This window comes from Dermacentor andersoni, chromosome 1, assembly GCF_023375885.2.
Source record: "Dermacentor andersoni chromosome 1, qqDerAnde1_hic_scaffold, whole genome shotgun sequence".
In the NCBI taxonomy this organism is placed as follows: domain Eukaryota; kingdom Metazoa; phylum Arthropoda; class Arachnida; order Ixodida; family Ixodidae; genus Dermacentor; species Dermacentor andersoni.
Genome location: NC_092814.1, coordinates 216,357,432 through 216,372,109, shown reverse-complemented (window position 1 = coordinate 216,372,109; position 14,678 = coordinate 216,357,432). Strand labels below are relative to the sequence as shown.

Sequence of the window (14,678 nt, the reverse complement as noted above, 5' to 3'; positions counted from 1 at the left end):
CCTTCCCTTTAAATGGCGTAAGGGGCAGTTCTCAGAAACCGATTTTAGAGAAGTGTTTTAATCAAGTCCTGTTTTGGGTGCCCGTCCTCTGGGAATCGCTCTATGTGCTCCCTGAAGATGTTCGCGCGTAGAATCGTCGTCTTCACGAGACAGGACCACTTAGCCAGAAGCACTCCACAAGGCCAACTTGAGTTCGCGAAATGGGCAGGCATTGTCCTAAAGCAGATTTTTTTTTTCGACAGCAACGCTCTAAGGTGTGCAGTTCTATTTAGCTTTTCTTTTTCGATCCACTATACCACACCCAATTAAGCAGTTTAGAAAAACATGACCGAAGTTATTGAGCGAAACTCTGAGGACGCATTAGTAAAGCCCGATTGGGAATACCATTCAAGTTCTGAAAAAAAAAGTGAAATTGTCTGGGTCCAATGCACATGTTGAAATTTATGTGAAGCGGTTAGATAAGTACTGCGCCACCAAATGCGATGCGTACAATTGTGTATTTGCATCCTATGCAACGTGTCACCTTATGAAATGTTAATGTTTATGCACCACACCATTCACAAGTAACCACAAAACACCAAATCAGGCGTATGCACTCTGTGAGGTGCCCATGCAGCGATGTCTCGAGTATGAAGGTTATATATGATGCCTGCTGAGAGAAGAAGACATGCGCACAGACCTTTAAGTATTCTGTATTCCTTGTGTCACAATGTCGGTCAATTTTTTTGTGTGTGTGCTATAGAAACGGGAGCCTCCGATGACTTAGACCCAAGTATCCAAGAATCTTCTAGGTCAAATACCGGAAATTTCAGAATATCAAGGAAAGCGTTGAATATCATGCACTCTTTCATTAAGAGATCTGTGTGCTTGCGAGATTACCAAGTGCCGTAAATATATGTGCAGCTTTAAGTCGCTAGTAAGTGTTTTATTACGTAGAGCAACGCGGGATCACTGGCACTATAGTGTAAGTAAATTCCGCGCTATATAAGCCTATTTGCTGTCTCCTATCATGCGACATACCGACCGAGCGATGGGCTGGACGCTAAACCACGGAGGGGTAAGTAGGAAAAGAAAAAAAAAGCGTTTCTAACATCACGGCCTTGGTCACAAGGCAAAATGTGGGGTGATGAGCAAGTACAGTACTATTACAGGCTATTGAGATGTCCCTTGAAAGTGGAGACATCGAGGTCTGTCACCGCGTTCTAACTATGGGAAATACAGAAGCTCCAAATAGCGGTGCAGTTTGCTCACAGATCAGTCCGTGACTGCCTCCTTGAGAAAGCTAGAAAGCAGAGGATAACGTCAGAGGACATTGAACTTGAACCCAAGACTCCTATCTTCATTAATGAGTACTTGAGCCCTCCCATAAAAAAAGCTTTTCGGTGTGGCAAACGCAAGGAAAAAAGTGGGCCAGTGGAAGTTTGCATGGACTCGCAACGGCAAAATATTTAGGCGCACAACAGATACCTTAGCAGTCATAGCGAACACCCAGTTTGATGATTTGCATAAAATTGTGTAGTTGTACCTGCAGGCACCTAAAATTTGTCTCCCGACATGGGTTATCAGCCGAATGAAATTAAGCATATGGTGAGACCAAAAAAAGAAAAATCTGCTTTGTTCGTTTTTCATTTAAACGTCAGATCCTTAACAAACAAAGAAGATGAATTAGCTGTTCTACTGGATACTTTCGGAGTGTCACTTACAGCGATAATGTTGACTGAAACCTGGCGCACACACCAGCATCGATTGTATTTCACCGTCCTGGTTATCAGTACTTTTTTCAAAACCGCGAAGATAAAACGGGAGGCGGCGTCGCGCTTCTGCTTGAAGAAACAGTATCGTGCGAAACAGTCGCAGAATACACGACGACAACTGCTGATTACGAGATTCTCATTCTACGAAGTTCGAACAAACTTTTCTGTGTTATTTACAGGCCACCATTTGGTGCCAATAATCGCTCCTTTGAATTTCTTGAAAAAAGTTTTAGCTATGCATCTGATCAATCTCTAGATATGGTTCTAGGTGATGATATTAACATAAATATGCTTTATTTGACTCAATCCCCAAAAGAACTCCAATACTTAATTGCTGCTAATGCTTTTTAGCGTAATAACAAAACCGACGCGAGTGACTTTAGAAAGTGAATCTGTATTATACCCCTGTCACACGAGCACTTTAAAGGCATTTGAAGAAAAAGACATCTCACACAAAGGAGTTGCATCCGCAGACACACGCCAAAGTTTAATCTCTTTTTCAGAAGCGGTCTTTTCCGAAACCGGAGATCACCGATCTCTTTTACGGCTGGAAAGGCGTAGCCTCCAACGCAGTGGGCACCAGTAATTATCATGCAATAAAGAAACGAAGCAAAAGTGCATTTTTATTTCAAGTGTACACATCACAAAAAAGGGTTTTGTCTTTCGTTGAACCTTAAGTAGGCGCAGTTTTGCACTTTTTGCACGGCACTCTCGTAAGCAGTTCGAAAATATCACGTGACGCTAACAGACGATGCAAATTCGCGCCATTTTCTGCGACCATGGCTACGGCGAGCGGTACCGACGAACAGCCTCCGGCACGCCAAAGAAAACCGCGGGTACAGTGGTCGGAGAGAGACACCTGGGCGTTAATCAAGTTATGGGAAGACAACCTGCCCTCGCTGCGTGCGCAGAAGCACAACGGAGGCGTTTACGATGGCATTGCACAAGCATTGACGAGCATGGGTGTACCTCGCACAAAGGCGCAAGTGCACAGCAAGATAGAGAACCTGGGACAGACCTACAGGTAAGACAAAGCACAGCAGTAAGCTGTGAGCGCTAAATTTACCTTGAAGCGGCTTCAGGCTGTGGTCGCAAGCTGCAAGCTCTCGTTTGTGGTGTCGCGACCTCAGCATCGAACGTTGTTTCCGTAGTAGGCAGCGACGGAACCCTAATCTAGCGGACGGAGCCGTAGTAACGAAGGTTTTAATAAGGCAGAGACCCTTCATTTCAGCTAGCGTCGAATTTTGCAGGGCTGAACTGCGCCCTGCACACACGAAAGTCGACGACGCGCTAAAGGCTGTTTCTGCAATTCCTTTACAGTGCGAGTCGGTCTGAGTAAACGCAAATTCGCCTTCACATGCGGCGAAGAATGACAACCCGCGCAGGTCGTCAATAGCATGATTTCGTTCGTCACAAGATAACGGGAACCTTAACTTATGGACAGGCGCATTTCACATTATATTGTACGCCTTCTCACGGCAACATATAATACGAAGCAGGAAGTCGTCTGCATGTTTTCATTTCTGCAGATGTGACTACGGTTTGCATTTTTCTCGGACCATGCGCAAGCGTTGTTCTCAGACAAGAAAACATGAGAAACTTTAAATTTTTTCGAGTAAAAAGGGTTACCTTCGCTTCTCAGGCTTTCTGTACCATCAAGTCGCGTTTGTATCTATCGGCAAACGTTTTGCTCTGTGTATATCTTTACATTTTGAGTATATAAAATTTTAGTTCTTTCGTTTTCTTATCCAGGAGCTGCCTGAAACACATGACAACAGGGTCATCACCGCCGAGCTGGCCATTCTTCTCCGAAGTCCATAGGTTTCTAGGATCCCTGCCTGTTCACGATACATCTTTAATGGAAGAGGCTGGGTGCAGCGAGAGCACAACAAGCAGCACTGCCTCCGTCGAAGAAGTAAGAAATGCATAGTGGAGACTATATATGCTTTATTACAGTCAACTAAATTTCAAGACATAATGTAGCATCAGCTGTGCTGCCAAGCCCATAATCTGCACAACCCTGCAGTGTAGCGGACTGCTCTTGTTAATACTGTGGTTCATTTCTGCTTGTGCTCACGCGCTGTTCATTTTGCAAGCTTGGCAGTGCGCTGTTTGGAGAATAAAAAAAATGCAGACTCTAAAATAAAAAAACGTGAATACATACACGCAAGGAGAGGCAGCTCTCTTGCAAGTAAAAACCCTGAACTAATTGTTTACCGCTTCACACATCAACTAATGTGGTCAATGTATTTCGGATCCCTTCTTCAAACGCAGCTGATCTTCGACATGCTTGATTCCGGCTCTGCTTCTTGTGAAGACGTCGCCGAAGATTGTTCACCTTCCGAGTCGCCAGTACAACAGGTTGAATCCAGGAACCTCGCAAGTGGCAGTTCCGAATGTGCCCGCAGGAAGAGAAGGCAACCGGCTGGCGACTTTCAAGAAAGGATGCTTGAGGAGCAGCGACGGCAGAGAGAGCAGTTTGCTGATGCGCACAAAATGGAAATGGATCTCCGTAAAGAGGGGCTCAAGTTGCAAGAGAAACTTGTAGATGCAATGTTGAAGTTTTTTAGTAAAAACTGACATGGTGTTCCACAATTGTTGCTGATTCTTGGGACTCTTGCGTTCAGTTCCTTCGCTTGTAATATTCCACAAGTGCTGTCCTGATGGCGGATGCATTTCCAATTTCAGCTTCTGTTCTGCGTGATGGCTGTGGAAATGTAGCATTGGACTGCTGCACCTCACTTAACCACTGTGGGTGGACACTGTCGTTGAAGTGCTCGCAAATGTTATTGAGCACGCAGCATGCTCGTATAGCCAAACGGGCATTGCCAACAGAACACTCCATTCTTTTCGCAATGAAACGGAACCGGGCCTTTAGCCTTCCGAATGCGTTTTCAACTATCCTCCTTGCTCCAGATAAATGACAGTTGAAATTCCTTTCAGCTTCACTGATGACAGTTCGGTGTCCAAATGGCTTCATGAGGTTTGGGGTTAGTGGAAATGCTTGATCGCATAATATTATCGGTGGGACTGCTGTGGTACCCACTGCGGCAACAGGTGCTTTGAAAAGGGGACTGTTGACAATCTTCGACAGCCGTGAAACACCAAACACATGTGCGTCGTGGCAGCGTCCTGGGGCACCGACATTGCAGTATCTGAATCGATACTTGTGGTCGACCAATGCTAGTAGGATAATACTGTGCCTGCAAGAAAAAACAAAGTGCAAAGTGAATAAAGGTTAGTGCAGCATGGCACTGCTGAGTTCACTGCCTTTAGTTACTGTGATGCGATTTTACAGTTTGCTTTTATTAATAGCTGTGAGTGCAGCTCGGATTACATTATTTCACATAATGCCACAACCGGTCGCTGTTAGCGTACTCTACATCGTATAGGAGTTGCAGTCCTGCGGAGAACTCTTTTCGTCGTCGCATTAAAATTGTCGCTGCTAAACACTGCAAGACTGCGAACCAAATTACGCGTTTTCTTAAGAGCTGCTGGTAAAATTGAATAACATTTTACTTAGCAATAAAATATGGGTCAGTCAGTTACTTTTTTTTACTACTATAAAAATGGGCCCAAACAGAACACTTACATGAAATAAGTTAAATCGTGGCCACTTACCAACCCTTGTAGTTGTAGTAGTCGGTGGCGTACTTCTTTGGAGGCGAAATAGGGAAATGGCAGCCATCAAGGGCACCGACAGCTTGAGGGAAATCGCACACGGCTTCGAACTCTTGGATGTGCCTAGGCATTTCCTCTTCAGTAATCATTCTGATCCAGTCACTTTCGAGCACAGAGACAACAGCTGCGCAAAACTCTCTGTAAATGACGTTGACGGATGAGCGCCCAACGCCGAAGAGGTTTGCCACAGTTCTATCTTCGGCAGAAGAGCACAATTTGTAGAGGCCAATGGCGACACGCTTTTCCGCAGTGATCGGGTCACGCATGTTGGTAACTTGTTTTTCGAGCACATGGCGCAGACTTTCCACGAGAAACCGGAACGTTGAGGGGTTCACTCGAAACGACTGCTTGAAGTTGTGGCCACCGAGGTGAGGCACAGTCTCCTCGAACCACTTTTCGTGGCGGATGAAAGCCCACGTCGATCGGTTGCAGACTCTCGTGGGAAGCGCCAAGGCATAAAATGTACACCCGTTGAGTAGCAACTGCCGCTTAATACGGTCTTTGACTGCCTTTGCGGCGTCTGCTTCGCTCTCTGCAGCAAGAATCCTTGCCAAAATGCATGCTATTTCGACTTTTTCCTTCGTGTCCGTGCAGTCCCCCATATTCTCGACCTCCATGTTGACTCCGATGTAAACAGTGGCCCAAGGTTGCTAGACGAACATGTAAAATTTGCTACTTCTGCGAAGACTCTTGAAGCTACCTTATTAAATCTTCTTTAATTTAACCTTTTCGAATAAACTGTATCTAAATTCACTAAAACAAGCATATTATAGTACGTTTCTAATTTCTATATTGAAATACGTTGGTTTATTCTAACTGGTTTTGTTTCAGAATCTAGCGCCATGCTTTCCATAGCGTGTTCGGAAGGAAACGATAAAAGGAGATCGCCCGCGCCGTGTGTCTGCAGCGCAACTCCTTTTAATTAGAGGTCTTTCAACTCGGTAAAGGACCGCTTAGGTAAAAGAGTTTTTGCGTGCTTGTGTGACAGAGGTATTAGAAGTATTCATTGCAAATGTTGACAGTAATTTAGTAACTGCGGACGCAGTTTGTACCGACATCAGTGATCATTTTGGAATCGTCATGATAACTGATAAGGCTGTTCATGTTAATCAAAAGAAGAGGCAAATCATTTATACACAATCTATAACGAAAAAAAATGTCGAATTCTTTTTCTCTGCCATTAGCCAACAGAACTGAAACCACGTTTTCCAGGCAGATAATAGTGATACTGCTTACCTTAACTTCATCACTACATTCAAGACTATCTATGACGCACATTTTCTACTAAGAAAGACAGCCACGCCATCAAAGGCATGGAAACCCTGAATGACGTCCGACTTGCTCCAAATGATCAAGCATAAGACAGATTGTACGCACAGTTTGTACAATCAAAAGATGAAGAGTTGCTTCGGCAATTCAAAAAGTACACAAATAATCTAACATCAAAACTAAAAGTGGCTCGAGATGCCTATTTCACAAATGTATTTTGGAGCTCTAATCACCAGCGATCGGATGAAATCTGGCGGAAACTGAATTGCTTATTGCAGCAAAACACCCGTGATACTTCCGATAACTTTCAGCATGAAGAAAAACAAATTTATGGGACCTGTTTAGGGCTGACACTTTCAACAATTTCTTTATTTTACAGGCATCTCAGAGTCAGGTAGAGTGCAGCCAAAATTACATTGAATCCATGGAGGGAAGCAGCTGTGCATCATCCCTTTTCCTTGCGCCCACCAAATACACACAAGTTTTCTTGTGCATAAGTAGTATTAAAAATAGCAAGTCAGCAGATGCAACTGGTCTCCAAATGGCGTCCATTAAACATGTTCTTGACCTAATATGCCAGGCTGTTACTCACATTTACAGTCTCATATTATCTACCGCTGTATTTCTAAAGGCACCGCAAATGGCTCGAGTGATACCGCTTTTTAAAAGCGGCGACTACAATTTGATTAGTAACTATCGTTCAATTTCTATACTGGCGGTGTTCGCGAAGGGTACAGAAAAATTAATGCGTGGTAGGGTACAATCTGTCTTTGAAAAACATAACCTGCTCCTTGACTTTCAGCATGGGTTTCGAAAGAATCGATCCACTGAAACAGCATTACTGACTCAAAAAGAAATCATAATAGATATGTTTCAAAATAAGGAGATAGATGCAGGCATATATATAGATTTTAGTAAGGCTTTTGACTTGATAAACCACAGAATTTTACTGCATAAACTGGCAAACTATGGTGTCCGAGGAAATGCTTATGACCTTATGAAATCTTATTTGTCGAACAGAACACAATATGTAGACTTTAATAATTCGTTGTCTTCAATACAAAATATTAGTGCAGGAGTCCCGGGGGGATGCATTTTTGGGACCTCTCTTATATTTAATCTATATAAATGCTATTGTGCAATGTGTAACTGACAGTAAGATTGTATCCTACGCTGGTGACACTTCGGTGTTCATATCCGGGAGACCAGAAAGGGACATTGAAGAGAAAGCAATCAGAACACTGAAGGCAATAAATACATGGGCAAAATCAAATTGTTTGAAGATTAATTCTAAAAAGATAAAAGTAATATTGTACTTTCCAAAATGGAAGGTAATTTCTAGGCCATTGAACGTGTCCTTAAGCTTTGACACTGTTGAAATAGTAGATTCTGTTATAATCATTGGCGTTATATTTTCAAAGCATTTGACTTGGAATGATCATATTGACTATGTTACATCAAAAGTGTCTTCAGCTGTCGGTATTATGTTGCGCCTGCGCGGTATTCTTCCTGCCAAGGTTAGGCTGTTGCTATACAACTGATCAGTCTCCCATACCGGTCGACCCAAGCTACTCTGACATTCTGAATTACTATAAGGGGTCCGAATCGAACACCCCCCACCCCACAACAGCCTAAATCAGCATGAAGCAACCTCTTAGAGGAGGCTGCAAACAGGAACATACCCAAATATTAACACACTAAGCAAGATGTTTCCCACCCAGTATAGAGGCATTTGCCCCTGGTGCGGCGCCAAGCCCACCTTATATCACATTACATGGGGATGCGTTCAGAATCAACAATTCCTTCAAATAAATGACCCGAGTGTGGAGCAGTGGGAGAGGGTGCTCTCCAGCAGCGACCCGAAAGTCCAGATGGACTAGTAAGGCACGCTCACCGAGTAGCCACCCTCAGTGGTGCCCTGGAATAGGGGCGTCGACCCTGCGCAGATGAGGAAGAACACCGTGAAGACGGCCGACCACATCTGCCACCGCTAATTTCTAACCAATTAGAGCAAATAAAGTTTTCCTCCTCCTCCTCTCTCTTGCAATACTGTTGTACCGTTTGGGGCACCACAGGTGTCACAAATTTATCCAAGCTTCACATTCTTAAAAAAGAGCTGTAAGATGCATTGCTGGTCTGCCCTGCGGTTTGCCCACACATGACTTGTTTTTAAAATATGAAATCCTGGTAATCTATAGTTTATACAATTATAGACATTTAATGACCTATAAACGCTCCTCACGAAGTGATGAACATTATATTTGTTATCTGGCAAAATTTGAGAAATACATCCATATCCTGCAGACTAGACACAAAGAGAGAGAGAGAGAGAGATAGAGCAAAGGATAAAGGAAAGGTAGGGAGGTTAACCAGGACTGAGCCCGGTTGGCTACCCTACACTGGGGAAAGGGAAAAGGGGACGGAAAGATTAAAAGAAGAAGAGAAAGTCTACTGGGTATATCGTTCGGTCACTCAGTCCGGATCACAGACGCTGACTCAATCCAGTAGCCTTCAAATATCGCAGCAGAGCTTTTGTGGCCTTTTGTAGCTGCGATATGCGACACAAAGAAATTTGCATAATACTGACACCTAGGGCATATTATACCAAGCAGTCTTTTTCTTATACTCTTCGAGTATTATTAAATAAATTATACAAAGAATTGTTTGACCCTTTTGAGTATTCAACTTATGCTATTAAGTGAATTTTCTTCTTAATAAAATTACGTGATGATATTGCACTCAGTTTAAAGCTATGTCGTATTTTTCGTTTCTCCATAACCTGTTGTTTGTTTGTCTAATGCCTGTGTGTGCTGCAATGCATAGCGCTGCTTTTTACAAAGTGTTTTGTTATCTTATTTCAGTGTTTATTTGGAAAAATGGAAATCTCTGCCTGTATGCTTTACTGCCAAGTTGATAAAGGGGGCAGGACCTCTGTCAAGCTTGCGAGCTTTTAGTCCTGTCTCCTTCTCTGTCAAAGAGAAAATAAAGACGGAATTGAAATTGAATTGGAATTGAAATTGAAATACGTGGCGTAGAAAAAAGGGGCAGAGTAGCGTAATTAAACAAATGGGCGGTTTGCTATTGTGTGCTACATCGATGCGTTTCCCACTGAGGCAGAGTACGCATGATCCAGGAGCTTTCGGGTGCGTAGGTAGCTTGCCTTCGCGAGTTATGGTGAAGTACCACGTGATCGTGGCGTGTTAAAAGTGCCTTAAGGGAATGCTATAACTTGTGAGCTCCTATGTAAATACATTAGAACAGAGAACTCGTTTTTCTTTGCAAACACTGCACCGATTTTGATTAGTTTTGCTGCATTCAGAGGGAAACAGGAATTTAATTTTCAATTCATGCCATAATTTCTGTAGAACAATTAATAAAACTGCAAAATTTCATAGAACTTAACTATCAAGTTTACAACTCTGTCCCTCAGCAATAAAAAAAAAACGATACTGCGTGTTTGTGAGCTGCACCAAATCATACATGTAAAGCGGACAAGATAGACTATGCACCACAATAAAATTTACTCCTAATTTGTGAGTAGCCCTTTCGCTAACCTCTTGTAAATCCTGTAAGAATTTCACGCAAGCTATAAGTGCATACATAAGATTTTTGCTCTTCAGATGTTCTAACATACGCAGTTTAGGGAACTACAATGTCTGTTTTTGGTGCAGAGTTACCGACTTGTTAAGTTCTTGTTTAATTTCTATTAACTTACCAATTTTCGGCAATTTTTGTGAAACATACGAGGTTCTGATCAAAATTAATTCTGCTTCCTAGAGCTGCTGAGCACAAATAAAGTTTATTCCTCCTCCTAGAGCTGCTAGAAATTAACGGTGTCTCATATGCTACAAAATTAATTTAACTTGGTCCAGCGGAGATAGCATTCTAGCATTTGTTGTAGGTAGCAGGTTGTAGCATTTGTTGTAGAAATGCATTGTAGCAAAGCATTTGCTGTAGAAATGTATTGTTGCAAAACATTTCTACGTTTTACGCGTAGTTTTATGAGGGGAATTGGATTTGGCGCCAAGCTCAAGCTTCCTCTAAAGTTTCGCTTTAGAAGTTCAGCCTGATCTCGCCCACGCTGCGACGGATTCTGGCTGTGACACAATCGCAAATAGGTTGAGAGAAATATTTTTTCGGCTACAACGCCCTCGATAAATGTTCTCTGGTATCTTCTGAGCTTATGCATGAATTATTAGTGCGCGCAGGTAAAAGCGGTCGAGACGACACAATGCAAACAGATCAACAGGGGTCGAGCAAGGGACGCGTCAAACTGGAGCCACCATTTTGACAAGGAGCTTCGTCAGGGTGAGTACCCTTGTAGAAACATTCAGCTCCACTCTGACAAATCGCTTATTCGGCCCCTGTCGATCACTGCTCGTCTTCTTCCTGTGAAACTGTCTTGTATGACAGAAAAGGGGAGAGACACATGGCTGACCGTATGCTTGAACATAGCAATGGCCGTGTCTCTTGTTTTTACCCTGCTTCTAATTTTTGATTGAGTCAGGCTGTAGGCAACAATATTTCCGTGCTAGCTCAATGCGTGAAGTCATGCATTGTCTCATTTGTGGGATGAATCAATGAAGCATCTGAGTTATATCTCAGTAGCAGGAAAGCTCCACCCCAAGTCATGTGATCCAAAGTTTTATTAGGAGGAGAAAAAGATAAAGAAAATCCTAGGCAGGCGTGAGGACAGGAAGGTGATGTTTTTTTTTTTCTCGTCGACCTGATAAAACTCCATCATACAGCTGGGTCATACGGCGTGAGGTCAACAGAACACTTCTCTCTTTGGATCCGGCCCTGCAGCAGGTCGTAAAGCGAGTGACCATGTTTATTTTTGGTAAGACCATATAGAAGCGCGCACTCGTCTTGAAATTTGAAGCGAATGTAGGGAGCGATAACAAATCGGTCTCGTATATTTCATTGCAAAACAAGTTAATGCTGCGGACTTCGATGCGTGCTGCTCACCTCTGTAAGAGAATGTGTCTAAAGCTTGGCCGCCACCATGCACTTACTCGGTCTGTAAGGCATGATAGTAAGTCTCTAAACTTTTGGCCAAGTTATGCTTGAGTGGGAACAAGTTAGGGAAGCATCGTGTGCATCGTCTAGGTGTTGTTGACGGTGGCGTTGCTTGAGCTACAGCTATGTAATAGCCCTTTGAACCGGCAGTTGTTTCACTTGAGCGCTTCTTTTCCAAACTGAGTCGTGCGACGACATACCCTTCAGCTAAAAATCACGTAAAAACGCCTTTTCCTGGCATATCTGCCGCGAGAGCTCGTTCCGAACTATCCTCGGACGCATCGGCGTGTGCACGAATTGTCGAGTGCACTCAACATTTGAAGCATCGGCAGCACCAGATAGGTGTACCTTGTCACGCATTAATGCCGTCCTTGCTAAGCGAAGAATGAACGCGCGCCATCCTAAACATCAAAGCTAAAGTGTATACTATTGATCTTTCTATTGTATGAAGAAGCTCCAACGTGGTACAGTTCCCCTATTACACAAGGATTCGGCGTCGTGTAATGCAGTAGAAACTGGCAGCGAATCACCTTATATAGCTAGGCGCTGGGTAGCTTTATTGGCCCTTTCACTGTTGGGTGGCTCGGCAATCCTTCGTTCGCGATAGAACTGCTCTTTCATATTCAGTAGAATTCACATGGAAGCTGTCCACTCACACGATGTAAGGCATTGTCACCAACGTCCGTTGGAGGATCCAGAGACCGTCGACAAAGCATGCAAGAATTCAACCCAAGAGATTGCTGTTCGCATGAAAACGTTGAATCTCTAAATTAAACAACTTTTTTAGCGGGAAACTTTTTCAAACTGTGGAGAGATACAGCATCGATGGCAGCACCGTATGCCGACATTGATGAAAGCGACTAGTTCAGCTATCAAGGCCATGAAGCATTGAAGACGGAATGGAAACACCGTCAACTATAGTCATCCATTCGTTTGCGTAGACCGGCAGGGAGTTGCGGTAACCTTCCAGTACATTCACACCGAAGCAGTGCCCCTGCAGAATGGATCAAGACCTTCAAGCGTAATTGAGCATTGATGCGATCGCAGGTGTCGTTTTCGAAGGACCAGTGTGAATAAACTTATTGCCTCGGTTTTCGCAAACAGTATACTCCGCGTGCTTACCCGCACGTGAATGTATGATTGAGGCTGTAACGTTTATTCCTCGTAGATGCCTCATCAGGTAAGTGCGCAGGGAAGCGATATAGCAGAGCACGCAGCACCTAAGAGGCTAGAAGTACACGGCCATAGGTACTGGGCTTAATTCATTCCTGAATTTCCTCTTTAAGGGCAACATTTTTTTTATTGAGACGAAAATTGAGGAATCTGTCATCGTATGGTAGAAACGACTTCTGAATTTATTCTATTAATGAAAAGTTACTAAGAAAATTTATCTGCATTTTGTTTCAGCACAAACTAAAACCGTCGAAGACAAAATTAAGAATTTAGTTGATGAACGACGGATGGCAAACATGGATCTTTCGCTTTTCCTGTGTCCATGTTCTAGGCGTTTGTTTGGCGCTTAGATTGACACACCAGCGGCCAATAGTAAAGTATCCTACTATGTTACACTTTGGTACACCTTGAAGAGAAAGAGATATAGCGTAAGTTACGGGAGTTTCGCTAGATCGTAAACAACCTTGTACGCGAACCAAAGACGGTACGCATTCATGTCGCAGCCAATTGCATAGATCCGTAAAGTACAGGAGAGAAACTAGTGCATTGTCAGCTCTTAGCGCAAGCGTCTACTGTGACTACTCTCATCTATAACCGTTGTTCTGACAACGGACGACTTTGGAGCCACTCATGTGCAGTACACAGCCCTCGATCAATTCTCCATGCTGTAGTGTGGGCCGATGCAACACAAGTGCACGACTGTGTCACCACAGCTTTTTTAGTATAAATACCTAGAGACAGTTACAATAAGAAAATAAAGCTATATAACCTATAGCAAATGTAATATAGTCACAAATGGCACAGAAAATTTTTATAGCACCGTGGTAGTACGCCTGTACTACCACGGTGCTACCACCTGTACTACCACCTGTCAGTGAACGCACTAGTATCTCTGTCTATCTTATAGACCAGGACAACTAGATAAAGTCGGAAAAGAATCAGGTAGCCCCTGAAAACGACCTGAAACAGGGCACATTGCATGATTGCTAAAGGCCCTAAACAAGCCGAGTATTTAAAAAATCTGGCGTTTTCAATTCAACTCGTGTCTAATTGAAAACGCGCTGTTTATATATTTACACGAATGTTTGATACATTGGTTCACTTAATAAAATATTTCAGAAGAAACAGTCAAGAAACAGTTTTGATTTATTACAACTAAAAAATGACTGCGACAACTTTTGAATCGTTCTGTGCTAACGCTAAGGGAGATCGGAAATTTTAGCAAGCGAAAGGACACATAACTCCAAGAATATGCATCGAAGTGCCATTTTTGTGGTCAAAACAGCGGAAACGCCAACAAGACCGAGAGACCGCGACAGTTACTGCGGAAAACGAGCATGCCAAAATCTGCTGAAAATAAATGGAACTAGCCATATTGCTTTAGGCCCCGAGTTACAGTCTCTGCATTCTCAAGCAGCCAAGCGCCTATCATCTGCAACTCACAGATCCTCTTCATCTTTATGATGCAGCTGCTGGTTGATGCTGTTCGCATGCATTTTACTGAGCTGCACAAACCATCAGCTCGTCATGCCTTAACATACCGCAGTGCCATACATATACCGGATGCCCTGAACCCAGTGCTCGGAAATAACCTGAAATAACCGTCGCAACGTCACAGTCAAGCAGCGAGAAAGGTCGATGGGTTCCTTGAATCAACAGGAATACAACATTCTAGCAACCCTAAAACTGAAACAACGTACCTTTCCTACACAATACCCTCACTGAAAACTTGCGTGTGCCTTGAATGGGCAGTACACGGAACAACTCACAGCGGTTATTGGT

General features: G+C 43.4%; 2 protein-coding genes across 2 annotated transcripts; one reads left to right on the top strand and one right to left on the bottom strand.

Annotated features, from left to right (window-relative positions):
* Nucleotides 1-2,163: 2,163 nt before the first annotated feature.
* Nucleotides 2,164-4,349, top strand: LOC140219441 (uncharacterized). The gene is made up of 3 exons (XM_072289234.1): nt 2,164-2,778; nt 3,507-3,669; nt 4,029-4,349. The coding sequence occupies exons 1-3, from the start codon at nt 2,534-2,536 to the stop codon at nt 4,332-4,334; spliced, it is 714 nt and encodes a 237-aa protein (XP_072145335.1). The 5' UTR covers nt 2,164-2,533; the 3' UTR covers nt 4,335-4,349.
* On the bottom strand, nt 3,685-6,423 carry LOC140219437 (uncharacterized). The gene is made up of 2 exons (XM_072289232.1): nt 5,376-6,423; nt 3,685-4,957 (listed from the first exon to the last, which is right to left on the bottom strand). Exons 1-2 carry the CDS (start codon nt 6,050-6,052, stop codon nt 4,378-4,380), a joined length of 1,257 nt encoding a protein of 418 aa, XP_072145333.1. The 5' UTR covers nt 6,053-6,423; the 3' UTR covers nt 3,685-4,377.
* Nucleotides 6,424-14,678: the final 8,255 nt, after the last annotated feature.

Excerpts from the sequence above, each read along its gene's own strand:
- LOC140219441 (XM_072289234.1), top strand. The coding sequence starts at position 2,534 with ATGGCTACGGCGAGCGGTACCGACGAACAGCCTCCGGCACGCCAAAGA. Across the intron at positions 2,779-3,506 it reads AACCTGGGACAGACCTACAG|GAGCTGCCTGAAACACATGA; the intron begins GTAAGACAAAGC and ends TTTCTTATCCAG. Across the intron at positions 3,670-4,028 it reads GCACTGCCTCCGTCGAAGAA|CTGATCTTCGACATGCTTGA; the intron begins GTAAGAAATGCA and ends CTTCAAACGCAG.
- LOC140219437 (XM_072289232.1), bottom strand. The coding sequence starts at position 6,052 with ATGGAGGTCGAGAATATGGGGGACTGCACGGACACGAAGGAAAAAGTC. Across the intron at positions 4,958-5,375 it reads TACTACAACTACAAGGGTTG|GCACAGTATTATCCTACTAG; the intron begins GTAAGTGGCCAC and ends TTTTTCTTGCAG.